Raw genomic sequence first — 15945 nt, 5'->3', positions numbered from 1 at the left:
TTTACTATTTTTTATGAATTTTTTAATGTCCTAATGATTTTCTAATAATTAATTAAAAACTCAGTGGCATTTTCGTAAATTAGTACTGGCGGGAGAGGGAAACAGCAAATTTGAAAATTCAAATGACAATTTGGATCAAACATCATCTTCTTCATCGTTTTCAGTAAGAGATTTTCCAGAATTTTCAAAATCATGAAGAACATCAAATGCTAACGAAAATGGACATGGCCGGTACCATTCGAACCGTCTCAACAAGAGGATTACAACTATGAACTCTATTTCTCTCAACTCTTCCTAAATCAAACGAATCACTCGATCTAGGGTTTCACATCCAAAATTCGAATCCGAATATCTCCCTACACAGTCCTCCATTCGCAATTCCAAAACTATCACGACGATCTACATAGCAAGCTCTATAAAACGCATATGCACATCGAGCAAAACATGAAACTCGAAAATTGCTCAAACCTGTAATGGCAGTCGTGATTGAGAGGTCTTTTGCGCTTCTTTTCTTCAAACAGCAGTAGAAGAAGCTCCAGGCAAGGTGATGTGATGCTCAGGTCCCTTCAATTTCGCTCCTACAGCTCGCAATCCGAAATCACCATGGATGAAGGCATTAGCAACAGTCACGATGCAGCACCTAATTCCTCTTAATTTTGCAAAACAGATGGTGAGGATGAGGTTTGTGATCGAATGCAACAAGAATCTCCAATTTTGGTTGAAGAATGAGGAAGAAAAGTGAGATTGAAGATTGGTGTGTTCTTGAAGGTTTGAGAGAATTGGAAGAGTTCTAGATCTAGCTTTGGAGAATGTGATTTTCTGTTATGATTAGCAAATGATTTGGAATATATGTGTTGGCTTAATCCTCCACTAATCATGTAATTAGCATTTGGCATAATTAAGTGAAATGGTAATTTTTGCAAATGAGGGCAAATTGGTCAATACACAATGACAGCACATGCCAGCTCACAATTGGTTCCAACATGTCCAAAACACCATATGTGAAGTGTAGAAACAATTCCCATTGCAATTGGTCATGTATTTCTCAAACTCACCATGTATTTGCAAAATGTCCATTTTTGTCATTTCCATTTTTCAAGACAAAACTCAAACCTTGTGCATTAACCATGAAATGAATATTCAAACACACTTAAAATGCCATTCCTGAGGTGTTGGAAAAAGTCCCATTCAAAAATTCCCAATATTTTGACTTTTGGACAATTTTGCCCCTGGTCCAATTCAGCTGTCCAGTTGAAAAGTGACTTTTTGCCTTGGCCATTTTTGAACAAATCCAATGATGCACCCTCAAAGTACATGTCAAATGGAGTTTGTGCATATAAAGAACTTGCAATTTGGACAAAGTATGTGGTAGTTATGGCCTCCTGATTACGGATCTTTTCTGAAATTCACTGAGCCATATTTTGCAAACCGTACATTGGATTTTCAAGTTCTTGGACTTTTTGGAAAGGTGAAAGCAAGATCTACAACTGTCATGTTGAACAATTTTTCATTTGAAGCTTCCTTGGACTTCTGTTTTTGAGGTCAAAAACTTTCCACTTTTGGAAACTTCTATTACAAGTCAGTTGCTATTTTTGGCAGTTTTTGTCCTGACTTGATTTTCTTCATTCTTAAGCTTTGAGATGTCATTTAACACTTGTTCCAACACGAATGAAGTGTCTTCAACTCATTTCCACCTCCCAATTAACCAGATCATGTACAGTTGACCACAGTTGACTTTTCATCTGACAGATGAATTTGGCAATGCACAGATCAAATTAAGCCCCAATCTTCCACTGAAATGGCTCAAGCATGATACCCTAGCCTCAATAATCACCATATAATCACAAAATGATCCTCAAAACCATCATGAACCCCATCTCCTGATCCAGCCCTGATTGGCCCAACACAACTGATTAGGGTTGACCAGTGGTCAAAACCCTAATCTCAAGGAATCTTCTTCAATCTTCTGATGACATCCAACCATGATGATGATGATGTACCAATTCAATCAAGATGAAGACCAACACCCTAATTCACAGCCCAATCCTCAGATGGTCCGTGATCAGTCAACAAAACCCTAGCTTGCACCTTCTGATTTCCTCATCTTCTGATTAAGACTTAGGAAGATGGCTTGCACTATGTAACCACATGACATGCAATATGAAATGCCTAATGTCCTAAAATGATATGCAAATATGTTAATGCTAGTCCCAAGAGAGGAGGGCAAATTTTGAGGTGTTACAGTCATCTTTTCAATTAAGCAAGATCTGCATGTCTCATATGATTCATAATCAAAAGAGTCCAAGAGTCCATCTTTATGGAGTTTGGAAATGCGTTTCTCATTTATGTGGCCTAATCGACAATGTCAAAGGTAAGTTGGATTTAACTCATTAGGTTTCATCATTTTAGTATTAATATTATATATAGGCATTTCGAGATCAAGGACATACAGTCCATTGCTCATTTGTGCAGTAGCATAGAATATATCATTCAAATAAATTGAGCAACAATTGTTCTTTATTATAAATGAAAAACCAAACTTGTCCAAACAAGAAATGGAAATAATATTCCTGCTAATTGCAGGTACATAATAACAGTCCTCTAACTGAATTATTAAACCACCAGGTAAAGTTAATACATAAGTTCCTACGGCTAAAGCAGCAACCTTTACTCCATTGCCAACTCGTAGGTCAACTTCACCTTTTGCCAAATCTCTACTTCCTTTTAGCCCCTGCACATTTGTACAAATGTGAGAACCGCATCCAGTATCTAATACCCATGATGCAGAAGTAGATAAATTTATTTCAATAACAAAAATACCTGAAGTTGAAGTCTCTACTCCATTCTTCGTATCTTCCAGGTACTTTGGGCAGTTTCTCTTCCAGTGTCCGGTCTTACCGCAATGGAAGCAGGTGCCTGCCTTTTCTATGCCTCCACTAGGCTTCAAAGCAGCAACAGTGGGTCTGGGTTTGGCAACTTCCTTGCCTTTCCCTTTATCACCCTGCTTGGTGGGCCTTTTGTTTTGTCTCTTTCCATTTCCGATCATCAGAATGGACTTCCTTTTTGTCTTCAGATTCTGCTCAGCTGTTCTTAACATGCCTAGCAGTTCAAGAAGAGATTTATCCATATCATTCATATTGAAATTTAGGACAAATTGACTGAATCTATCTGGCAACGATTGCAAGATCAAATCAGTCGCAAGTTCCTTTCCGAGGGGAAAACCCAACCTTTCAAGGTTTTCCACATACCCAATCATCTTGAGCACATGGGGACTTACAGGGGCTCCCTCAGCTAACTTGCTTTGAAAAAGGGCTTTTGAAACTTCAAACCTCTCATGCCTTGCTTGCTCTTGATAGAGCATCTTCAAGTGTTCAATCATATCGAACGCTGCCATGTTCTCATGTTGCTTTTGCAATTCTGAGTTCATGGTAGCTAGCATGAGACAAGCAGTTTCATTGGCATCATCGACATGCTTCTTATAAGCATCTCTTTCTGCCTTAGGTGCAGAACTAGGAGGTTCCTCTTCAGGAACAGGTTTCTCCAAGACATACAACTTTTTATCATGTTTGAGGACAATCCTCAGGTTTCGGTGCCAATCCAGGAAATTTGTCCCAGACAATTTTTCCTTGTCAAGGATTGATCGCAAGATGTTGTTAGAGGTGTTTGTTGTCATGGTAATCTACATAAGAATTAATGAAATTATAAGTATCAATAACATATTTAATTAGGCCTTTAATTAAATATGCTCCCACTATTTTACTCAAAACAAATGACCCTCATCATTTGATTCGGAAAATCCCGTTGGAAGATTTTCTAGTGGGTCGAGATCCATATTTCACTTTGTTCTAAGTCCGCGTAGGCGGATTACATAAAACTAGGTTATTTAGGTAGGAACTCCTTCCAATTGTATCTCATACAACTCTCGAAAATTTCAGTTGGGTGAATAACTCCTTATTCCAATCCATCATATGGATCATTCCCAACTCTTGCTTCTAGACATATATAATCTTATTATAATTTATTTAGTTAAGTTTGACCCATTGTTTTAGCAATTGGATATTACAATTATCCCATCGCACCTTACTAATATAGAACATGCACCTCGCGTAGGCGAAACCTACATTATCTGATACTAGTCTTGATGAGTGCTAAAACTTGGAAAGCATAAACTTAATATTTAATTTGAGGGAATTGTAATTGTTATGATCTCACCGACTTATTTATCATATAAATCGTCTCTCACATGCATCAACATATATTCACATGCATCAACATACATACACATGCATCAACATACATAATGAAACAGTTATGGCCCCTAGCGCAATTGTTCTCCCAAGCCAATGAGAGAACCTAAGCTAACCTAATAACGATCTAAGCTTCTCCAAGCAAGATCTTCAAGGCTGTCCTCCTTTGATCTTCAAGGTTGTCCTCCTTTGATATTGAAATCTTCTCTTTCTTCATAACATTGTCTTCTTCTCTTCCTTCATAACATTACATTACAGAAGAAACTCGTTTTACATACGAGGGATTGAGATGAGAAAAGAAGTTACATTAAGAGATTAAAGGAGAGGCACGACACGCAGGTCGTATTAAAAAACCCAAAACAAAATGAAGGAAGACTAAGGCCATAACTGATCACCATAAGGCAATAATGATAAACACATTATTATTATTATTAATTTTAATTCCTTTAATTTATTAAAACCAAATTAAATTTCGGCGACCGATCATACTACGCAGAGTTAGCCGGGGGTTCCGCTGCCCGGTCAGCGGACGAGGGTCAAGGGGGCAGCGCCCCTGTCCAAAATTTTTTAATGACAATTCATTTGAAATGGACATCGTTTTGCATCAACATGACTCTTGCGCAGTCACAAAACTGAAAACCCCGAGAATTCTGACTCTGTGAATGTGACGACCGTCACAAGCCTGTTACGACCGTCACAAGCTTGTTACGATCGTCACAGGCCTATGACGAACGTCACGCGGCCAAAAACAGAAACGCCTAGAATTCTGGATTTGTGAATGTGACGACCGTCACAAAGCACGTGACGACCGTCACGTCCAGCTTGTTACGATCGTCACAAGCTCGTGACGAACGTCACGCGGCCAAAATAACAGAACTTTGAAATAGTCAACAGACGTGTTCCAAAAAGCCCTAAATTCACAACTCCTTGACGGCACAACCCTTGCGTCGTCACTAACCCTAATGCACCAATTTCAGACCGTCAAACACACCTCGATTGTTGATTCAGTATGATTGATCAACAGGTCATTGCTTCACCATACTAATGTCGGATTCCGAAGCAAATGACCATTGATCGCTCAAAGGAAAACAACCATTTAGTGTTTGAATGAACGAAACAGAAACAGTATATCACATATACCGTACTTTGCATTAGGATTACTTATATCATATATAAGTTGATAGGTCTCAATTGCGTAACCTATGGACGATCGATGTATCGCTGCTTCACCATACTAATGTCGGTTCTGAAGCATAGTCAACATCAATCATCCAACTCGTACACTCATGATGCCAAATTTAATTACCCTTTTAATTAATTGTTTCATTCTGTCTTTTAATCATATTAATACAGAAAATAAACAGCTATCCGAGTCATGGTTTCGTAAGTGGCTCTGATACCACTGAAGGAGAATTGCGATCCAAAACGCAGCGGAAATTAAAATTTTCTCCTTTAGAGATCCTTACGAATGGTCATGATCAGTGATAGAATATTTACCTCTTGTGACAATTGAAACCTTTGGTGCAGATCTCTTGTGACGATCAAAAACCTTTGATGCAGATCCACGGAGCGATCACGAATGTTGAACGATGACAACGTCTCTACTCAGTCCACACGAACGGATTCCTTCAATCACAGTGCTAGCTGGTACGAATGAAGGCTTTGAGTGAGTGTGTGTGTGTATGTGTGTGTGTGTGAGAGAGAGAGAGAGAGAGAGAGAGAGAGAGAGAGAGAGAGAGAGAGAGAGAGAGAGAGAGAGAGAGAGAGAGAGAAAACGAAAATAATGCAACCGCGCTCAATGCTTCTGCACAAGGGTTCTATTTATAGAACCACTTGTGTGAGCTTCAAGCTAAAAAGTCCACTTAAGTGTATTTTGGCCCATATCTTATAATATGCCCAAAATCACTTAAGCTCATGGTACCTTACCATATTTCGTATTCTACTTAAGTACACTGTACCTTTACGATGTTCTACAATTCACTTAAGGGCACCGTACCTTACGGTGTTCCTTAGTTACTCTATCTCTCATCAATCTGTCCTTTGTGTGTGGCCCTGTAGGTTTTCGCGGCATTGGCAATTATATTAAATCATGTATTTAACATAATAAACAGTGAGCGGTATCTAGCAACACATCACTGCTACCCAAGACACGAAAATGTCATGTGATCTGACAATTCCTTCTGTGATAATACTTATGTATATAATTACCCTTTTGCCCTTATGTCTATATTGGACACAAGGCATAGACCGTGTCATCCTTGTTCAGTTCAATATTGGGCCCATAGACATTTATCCTGTTATATAGGATGGGAAAATTCCATCTAGGTCACTCATGTCCCTCAGCATGCTTCGTGGAGTACCCATCAACTGTCTTTATGGTTATCCAGTTACGGACAACGTTTGATCAGCAATAAAGCACTCGACTCTACATCTAGGGTCCATAGTGGTTTCAGGTCGAAGAGTGGTATACACCATTATCACCATGAGAATAACTTATGACACTTTTCATAACTTTCTATATAGTATTCTCATAGTGGGTCAATCCGGTATAAATATTACTCCTAATATTCATACCTATGTTTAAGACTTGATAACTCTTTATCCATGATCCATGAGATGTGATCATCAGTCTACAAACATAATAGTCTTAATGCTTTAATGTTATCCCACTTCACACTAAAGCTCGACTACGGATACTTTAAGAATAATGTCCTTATGTTTAATGTGATCTCATGATTAAGTCATACTTGATACATTAAACAGACTAGCTATTCTAGGGACTTTATTAAACAAACGTAATAAAGAAAAAGCCTTTTATTATTAATAAATAACTCGATACAAGTACCAAAAGTATTGACCTCTAGGGCTTACACCAACATAAGTAGCCTTACTAAATAAGGTATCTTTATATTCAACATTATCTCTAAACCCGTTCGGGTTTTCCTTGTGTCTATCACTATCCCTAAATCCGTAGGGGTTTCCTTATGTCTGTTACTATCCCTAAACCCGTTTGGGTTTCCTTAGATTTATTTTTATCCTAACACCGCATTGTATTGCATCTTCATGAATTGTTTTAGAATACCTAAAAAACAAAGGACAAATATTTTGAATACCCATGCATCTTCATGCATTTGCGTACATACACATTTATATGCATATCCTTCTTCACCCTTATCCAACTGTCGCCCAGCTAGCAAACTTCCTGATACTCACAAGTGAACTCAAAGAAATCCTTAAGAAGCTAAGGAACTCAAGAAATATAAGTCCTTTTAAGGAGAGAAGGCACCCATTCACCATGCCAATCCCAGGCTTAAGCATCACCTCAAATGCCATTACTATGGGTGATTCCCCCACATCAAAAGTAATAGTATCAACAACATCAACAACCTTGCCAGCATAATATGTATGCCTAGCAGAAGAAAAAACAAGAACACCCCTTAATTGGACAAGTTCCAGAACACCAAGAATTATCTCTCAAGACTGGTGGATCAACAAAGAAGCTCGTCATTGGGATCATTAGGCCTTTGATTTCCATTTGTAAATTATTTATTTCTAAGTTCCATCTATTGTAAATTTGTACCTTTTGATTAGTAATTCAGATAAAATGAGCATGCATATTTTTGAAGTCAATCCATTCACTTTCACTCTTTCTTATGCCATCATAAAATATAAAATCAACACCTTTTATTTTCCCTTCTCACCTATTAACAAACCTAAGAGGAGAATGATGTAAATAAAAATAACTGAATTTGTTGACGTATGTTTTTAATAGTAAGACATGGCTGACGATGTAAGGTATTGTTTTACTCCTCAAACATTACACAAATAAGGAGATAATTCGTAGTCAACCCCCTCGAGCCAAGAGTCAGTGTTTCTTTTATTTATTTATTTATAAGAAACATTAATCTTAACCAGGGTCGGGGTAGATTTCAGTTAATCCAACGAGGCATCCTAATACAAGAGAGTCTATACATATAATCACATAAGTAACAGGTGTAAGCACATCCCTTTCCTCGCGTACATCATTCAACATCGAGGAAGCAATGAAATAAAGCTCACCACATCTTCTTCCTCACACCATTCAACATCGAGGAAGCAATAAAGATAAAGTTCACTAAAGTCAATATGGCAGTTGTAACCATTCTAAACCAAAAGCAAAAACTCAAGATTTATTTCCCAAAAAAAAAGAGTCCGCTAAGTCAAAAAAGAAGTAAAAAAAACTGAAAAAAGTTGACTTAGGCAAAAGTTAGGGTATCCCGATGGACCGCAAATTCAAAAAAAATTGGTTCATGCAAAAATAGGGATCAAAAACAAAAAATAAAAGAAAAAGGAAAAATGGAAACAAGTTTGTAAATGAAAGTAGATGACTTCCACCTCAAAAATCTCATCAAGTGCTTAAACCATTGTATCTCTTTCATCATCATGATTGCCAAAGTTCTCTTGTAGACTGAATGCATCTGTTGAGTTAATTGGATTTAGGAGTGGAGAACATCAAGAAGAATATGATGGGTTAAAATTAAAATTTGAGCCTTATATCTTTTGTTTCTTAAACCGTGAACCATGCCACGTTACAACCTTCAAAAGTCCAAATTGAAGCTAAGTTCACTATGAAAGCATACTCAACAAACTTTGCGTTAAACTGACTTTGAATGTTTGTTAAATCATCACTAACCATATTGTTTTTTCACATCTTCATTCGCTCCAATCTCATGGCCAAATATCATCCACCTACATACCACATATGTTTTCCATAATGATTTTCGATTTCAAAAGACTTGCATGTGCATCGCGTTAGAATTACTTTTTTCAAAAAAGGAAACAATTTTGCTTGCAAATCAATACTTAGCATCAAGGAAAATTCAGCAATGATCTGATCAAAGGATAAATGTTTCAAGATGCTCCTAACTAAGGGCAAAACACCTAAGAGGTTATACTAATCAGGGGCAAAGGCTAATTATCATAAGGGCATATGATCTGAAGATCCTATTAACCAGAGGAAAATCATTCCAAGAATTGGTTAACCTAGGTTCACACCTCCAAGCACTAGTTAATCAGGGGCATACCTTGCAAGATTTAGATACTATGGCAGTCCTTATCAAGTTCATATCACAACATGGAGGGATCCAAGTTCCTTCTCAAAACACTCCTCCAGACCTTAATAATTAGGGGAAGACCTTTTGAGACTCAAATATTGAGGCAACTCATATCAAGGTCATATCACAGCATGGTGGGGTCGAAGTTTCTTTTTAGACAAATCCTTCAAAAGACCTACAAACAAAGGAAATACCCTCCAAGGTTCAATTAATCTGGGGCAGATCGCTGCAATGGCTGGACAAAAAGAAACCGCTCCTAAAAAATGGTTGATCATGAGCAGATCATCAAAGAGTTGATTAGTCGAGGACAAATATCTCCAAGGCTTGTACATTGGTAGGTTGTATCAAGTACATGGTATGAACAAGCTACTTCAAAACTCATATTGAGGAGAATCTCTTCAAAGATCCAATAGACTAGGGAAACTATAGGATACTTCGGGGGAAAGCCCTCTCAATACTTTCAAGATGCACATACAAGCTCTGCCGTACATCAACAATCATCAAGTTCAAAACGAGTATCAAGAAATCATGTTGACGTAATACCCTACCATCTTTTGACAAGCAGCCTTGTAATACAAGCAACCCATCTAAGCCTTAACCACCCATGACCTACCATAGGGGAGCTCGATGAAATATTCAAGTCAATGCATAAATCATCGTGATGCATAAATTATGTCACTTCACTCTAGCATCTAATCATGTATATCATCTCGTTCATCTGACATATGCACACAACTTGAATCCGACCTCCTCATAAATCCCAATCCTACTTGACCTCCTCATAAAGCCTAATCCTACTTGGAACCTCACAAAAGCCAAATCTTACTTGACACCTCGTAAAATCCCAATCTTACTTGGCACACCAGAAAAAGCTCAACCTCACTTCGCATTCAATACCCTACAAAAAACCCAATCTCATTTGGCATTTACCCGAAAATCCCGATCTTGTTTGGCACCCAACATTCATAACCAAAGAGCTCAACATCAATCAACGTCTCAGAAATCCCAAAGCCCATCCTCATTGACAATTCCAAAACCCATCCTTCAAAAGCCACTTTTTGAAGGTCCCCTGTTATTCAAAAGAATATATCATCCACAGAAAAATCATCCACGACATCACATTCATGCATCATATCAAATGTCGCATATCCATGGATGTGGAGCATTATGCCATTACAAACTATAAACATGCATACATAACATAACATAACATGCATGCATAACATAACATTACATGCATACATAACATAAGTTGAGACTCATGACTCTTCATGAGAGTCTGGATCAATCCCTAGCTCAGTCGGTAATAGACTTCTAACTAAGCTTCTCCTGATCTCTTTTCTCACTGTACATCCTAGTTAGTCAGTCTTACGGACAATCCCCCTAACAAGTATCCTTGTATTTCATTCCCCAAGCAGAAAATACTTAGCAACGTTGTCCCCGATATTCCCAAACGATATACAATTCCCTCACCAGATCCTTGTAGGGATTTCTTAGGACTTTCCCCGACACTCACACTTCTTAGGGAACCTTATCTGGAAGCTTATTCCCTAGTAGACAGTCATCTTACGTGACATCCGTCTTCCCTAGTAGAGACATCAAGTTCTTCTATCAATCTCCTTTTTACTCGGTTCTTCTCAGAGAACTCCCCAGCAGAAGTTCTTGCTCTAGTATTGTCGTACCCCAAAAATTTCCCTCAACTTTTCCATATTTTGTCCAACCTATGACTTGAGATTCATCTACATTCATTCATTCCAAATACATATGTATCATTCATTCATGTTAGGTCTTCCAAACACATGTGTATCATTCATTCATTGGTCCACATGCATTAGTATGTATGAGGGACAAAATATCATTAACTATTTCACCTTTTTCTGTGAATGGAGACTTTGTCATCTTTCCAATTAAACAAGATCTGCATGTCTCATATGATTCATAATCAAAAGAGTCCAAGAGTCCATCATTATGGAGTTTGGAATTGTGTTTCTCATTTATGTGTCCTAATCAACAATACCAAAGGTAAGTTGGATTTAACTCATTAAGTTTCATCCTTTTTAGTATTAATGTTATAAATAGGCATTTCAAGATCAAGGACATATAATCCATTATTCATTTGTACAGTAGCATGTAATATATCATTCAAATAAATGGAGCAACAATTGTTCTTTATTATGAATGAAAAACCAAACTTGTCCAAACAAGAAACGGAAATAATATTCCTGCTAATTGCAGGTACATAATAACAGTTCTCTAACTGAATTATTAAACCATTAGGTAAAGTCAATACATAAGTTCCTACGGCTAAAGCAACAACCTTTGCTCCATTGCCAACTCAAAGATCAATTTCACCTTTTGCCAAATATCTACTCCTTTTTAGCCCCTGCACATTTGTACAAATGTGATAACCACATCCAGTATCTAATACCCATGATGTAGAAGTAGATAGATTAATTTCAATAACAAAAACACTTGAAGTTGAAGTTTGAACTCCATTCTTCTTATCTTCCGAGTATTTTGGGTAGTTTCTCTTCCAGTATCCGGTCTTACCGTAATGGAAGCAAGTGCCATCCTTTTCTATGCCTCCACTAGGCTTCAAAGAAAGAGCAATGGGTTTGGGCTTGGCAACTTCCTTGCCTTTCCCTTTACCACCCCACTTGGTGGGCCTTTTGTTTTGTTTCTTTCCATTTTCGATCATCAGAATGGTCTTCCCTTTTGACTTCAAATTCTGCTAAGAAGTTCTTAACATGCTTAGCAGTTCAGGAAGAGTTTTGTCCATAGCATTCATGTTGAAATTAAGGACAAATTGACTAAAGCTCTCTGACAACGATTACAAGATTAAATCAGTTGCAAGTTCCTTTCCGAGGGGAAAATCCAATCTCTCAAGGTTCTCCACATACCCAATCATCTTGAGCACATGGGGACCTATAGGGGGTCCCTCGTCTAACTTGCCTTGAAAAGGGCTTTTGAAACTTCAAACCTTTCATGCCTTGCCCTCTCTTGATAGAGCATCTTCAGGTGTCTGATTATATCGAACGCTGCTATGTTCTCATGTTGCTTTTGCAACTCCGAGTTCATGGTAGCTAGCATGAGGCAAGCAACTTCATTGGCATCATCAACATGTTTCTTTTAAGCATATCTTTTTGCCTTAGGTGCATAATTAGAAGGTTCCTCCAAGACATACAACTTTTTATCATGCTTGGGGACAATCCTCAGATTTTGGTGCCAATCCAGAAAATTTATTTGAGACAATTTTTTCTTATCAAGGATTGATCGAAAAATGTTGTTAGAGGTGTTTGTTGTCATGGTAGCCTACATGAAAAATATGAAAATATAAGTATCATTGAATAACATATTCAATTAGGCCTTTAATTAAATATGCTCCTACTATTTTACTCAAAATAAATGACTCTTGAATATTTTAGTTGGGTGAATAACTCCTTATTCCAATCAATCATATGGATCATTTCCAACTCTTACTTCTAAACGTATATAATCTTATTATAATTTGTTTAGTTATGTTTGAACCATTGTTTTAGCAATTGGATATTACAATTATCCAACCGCACCTTACTAATACAGAACATGCACCTCGCATAGGCGAAACCTACATTATTCGATACTAGTCTTGATGAGTGCTAAAACTTGGAAAGCATAAACTTAATATTTAATTTGATGGAATTTGAAATAACTTTGATCTCACCGGCTCATTTATCATACAAATCGTCTTTCACATGAAATAACATACATTCACATGCATCAACATACATACAAAATGAAATAGTTATGGCCCCTAGCGCAATCGTTCTCCCAAGTCAATGAGAGAACCTAAGCTAATCTAATAACGATCTAAGCTTCTCCAAACAAGATCTTTAAGGTTGTCCTCCTTTGATATTGTATTCTTCTCTTTCTTCATAACATTAAGTTATATAAAAGAAACACATTTTACATAAGAGAGAGTGAGATGTGAAAAGAAATTACATTAAGAGATTAAAAGAGAGGCACGACACGCAGGCCGTATTTTAAAATTCCAAAAACAAAATAAATGAAAACTAAGATCATAACAGATCACCACAAGACAATAATAATAAACACATTATTATTATTAATTTAAATTCTGTTAATTAAATAAACCAAATTAAATTTTGGCAATTGACCACACTACGCAGAGTTAGCCGGGGATTCCGCTGCCCGATCATTTGAAACCGACGTCGTTTTTCTCTTCTTGTATTGATCATTCGTCTTTCATTCTTTTAGTGCAAGAGAGTTAGAATTTGTCACTGATTCAGGGAAATAAGTATTTTATTTTTAAGGAGAAGCTTAAGAGGCTAAAAGCAATGCTGAAAGTTTGGATTTTTGAAGTATTTGGGAGGAAAAACTTGGGCTTCGAGGAAGTTGTTAAGGAGCTAAGAGTCCTAGATGATGTTGTGGCAAATGTATCTGAGTCGGTTCCTTCTTCTGTTTCTAGAAATAGATCTTTAGCTCAATCTTGTGTCTGGGAGCAATTACACCAAAGAGAATCTATCATTCGACAAAATTCTAGATGCACTTGGTTCAAAGAAGGCGACCAAAACTCCAAGTATTTTCACTCTTTTATGAAGGCAAGACAAAAGGGCAATTGTATTTTTTCTCTTTTCCATGAAGATTCAATTATTGAAGATGTTGACGAGATTAATTCACTAGTTTTTGATCACTTTAATTGCACGTTCAAAGATCCTAACCTAAGGAGGCATAAGTTGGAAGGAGTTTGTTTCAAAAAATTATATGTGGAAGACAAAGTTAATCTTGAAGCTCCTTTATTTCTTCTGGATATTAAGGATATCATTTGGTATTCGGCTAAGGGCAAAATTCTCAACTCAGATGGATTCACTGTAGGGTTCTATAAAGTGGCATGTGACATCATTGTTTCATTGTGTTAATGAAAATTTTCTTCCCATGGCTTTCTCTACGTCCTTTCTCGCACTAATTCCAAAAAGGCTAAACCTATGGACCTGAATAATTACATACCCATTTGTCTAGTTGGAAGTGTTTATCAAATCATCTTTAAGTTATTGATAGAAGAATGAAGAACGTTTTTGAAAAGCTTATATCTACCCGTTAATCAACCTTCATTCTGAATCACGATATGTTGGATGGTGTGTTAGTAATTAATGAATTGTTTGATTACGCTCGAAGAAATAAGAAACCTCTTTTTATGATTTAACCAACAACTCATTAACCCCATGACCATCGATGAAGCCGAATTTAAAAAGATTGTTATCACATTTATATTTTTATTTTTCTTATTATCTCTCTAACAACCACCACCACTAACTCATATCATTTATAAAATCAAATTTAAATTTCTATAATAAAATTATTCTTAATTTTTAAAATTTCAATATATTTATCATTAAAATTAAGAAAAATTATGATCAAATAAACTTCAATATTTTTTTCTAAAAGTTTAAAAATGATTTAAGATAAAAAATATATGTTAGTCATCCTAATAAATTATTATTATTATTTAGTCATCATGATATATTGTTATTATTTTTGGAAAAATCTCGAATAAATAAGAGATATTAGTGTATAAGTAGTTATCTTAACACATTTAAATTAAATTAAATGATAAGAGATTTATTTTAACATTGAATTAAATAATTTCAAGTAAGACGAATATATTAAAAAAACTATAAATTAGCATTGATGAGCTCGAAAATCCTAAGTACTATTAATACACATAATCAGTTTAAAGATAATCGATTTAGATATTTTCCATCGAGGAGAAGAAAATAGAATTAAGGATAACAAAGGTGAAATATGCTATTAGCATTCCAAAGTAGGGAAATTACAGAAATTATTGTTAAAAATATTCGGAATCCATTGAAGGATGCTATATCTGCATCATTGATCTCTTGGCTGTTAATACAAAGAATAATTGCAATTGTGAGAATCCATGTGAACAAAATAAAGATAGCAGACATAAATGAAATAAAGCTGATTTGTATAACTGATGTTGCAGTTAAGAGAAGCAATATATATAAGATTGGAAATATGGTCTTGTTAACGGGATGGTTTGCTATAATAACAAATATTACTATTTGGAAGGTTATAACAAGAAGACAGGAAATGAGAGGAACACCATCAACAATAAATCCCATGAAATTACTACCAAAGGACGATACCTTTAGTGCTGGAAAGATAATTAATAGAAAGCATAATACCATCGAACTCAATGCTACTATCTCCACCCTCGCTTTGTCGCTGAACCTACATAGATAAGTAAAATATTATTGTCTTTGCCTATTTAAAGCATATAAATGTTGAAGTTCTTGATACATCCTTACCTTATATCATATTGACTTTCCATCATAATTACGTGATCGGCTGTGGGGTTTTTTACTGTAACAACAACAAAATTTATTCATATATATATATATTCATGAAATTTACGTAAATTTATATAGAGATTGAAAGAATATTAGAGGGATGTATAGTACCTCACAATCACTTGATTTTGAAAAGCTGTATTTCATTCATTCAATATATATTGTTGGAGTAGACGGCATTCACACCATCTTATTGAGAGATTTAGTTTTCATTTTGAAAAGGTATAGCGACAG

At 36.2% G+C, this 15945-nt stretch overlaps 2 protein-coding genes across 2 annotated transcripts; one reads left to right on the top strand and one right to left on the bottom strand.

Annotated features, from left to right (window-relative positions):
- Nucleotides 1-13677: 13677 nt before the first annotated feature.
- LOC127096024 (uncharacterized) lies at nucleotides 13678-14259 on the top strand. Its single transcript, XM_051034654.1, has one exon. It carries the CDS (start codon nucleotides 13678-13680, stop codon nucleotides 14257-14259), a length of 582 nt encoding a protein of 193 aa, XP_050890611.1.
- Nucleotides 14260-15120: 861 nt separating this feature from the next.
- Nucleotides 15121-15718, bottom strand: LOC127096017 (uncharacterized). The gene is made up of 2 exons (XM_051034647.1): nucleotides 15670-15718; nucleotides 15121-15592 (listed from the first exon to the last, which is right to left on the bottom strand). Exons 1-2 carry the CDS (start codon nucleotides 15693-15695, stop codon nucleotides 15121-15123), a joined length of 498 nt encoding a protein of 165 aa, XP_050890604.1. The 5' UTR covers nucleotides 15696-15718.
- Nucleotides 15719-15945: the final 227 nt, after the last annotated feature.

Source organism: Lathyrus oleraceus, chromosome 1 (genome assembly GCF_024323335.1).
Source record: "Lathyrus oleraceus cultivar Zhongwan6 chromosome 1, CAAS_Psat_ZW6_1.0, whole genome shotgun sequence".
Taxonomy (NCBI): domain Eukaryota; kingdom Viridiplantae; phylum Streptophyta; class Magnoliopsida; order Fabales; family Fabaceae; genus Lathyrus; species Lathyrus oleraceus.
This window is presented reverse-complemented; position numbering and strand designations above follow the sequence as displayed.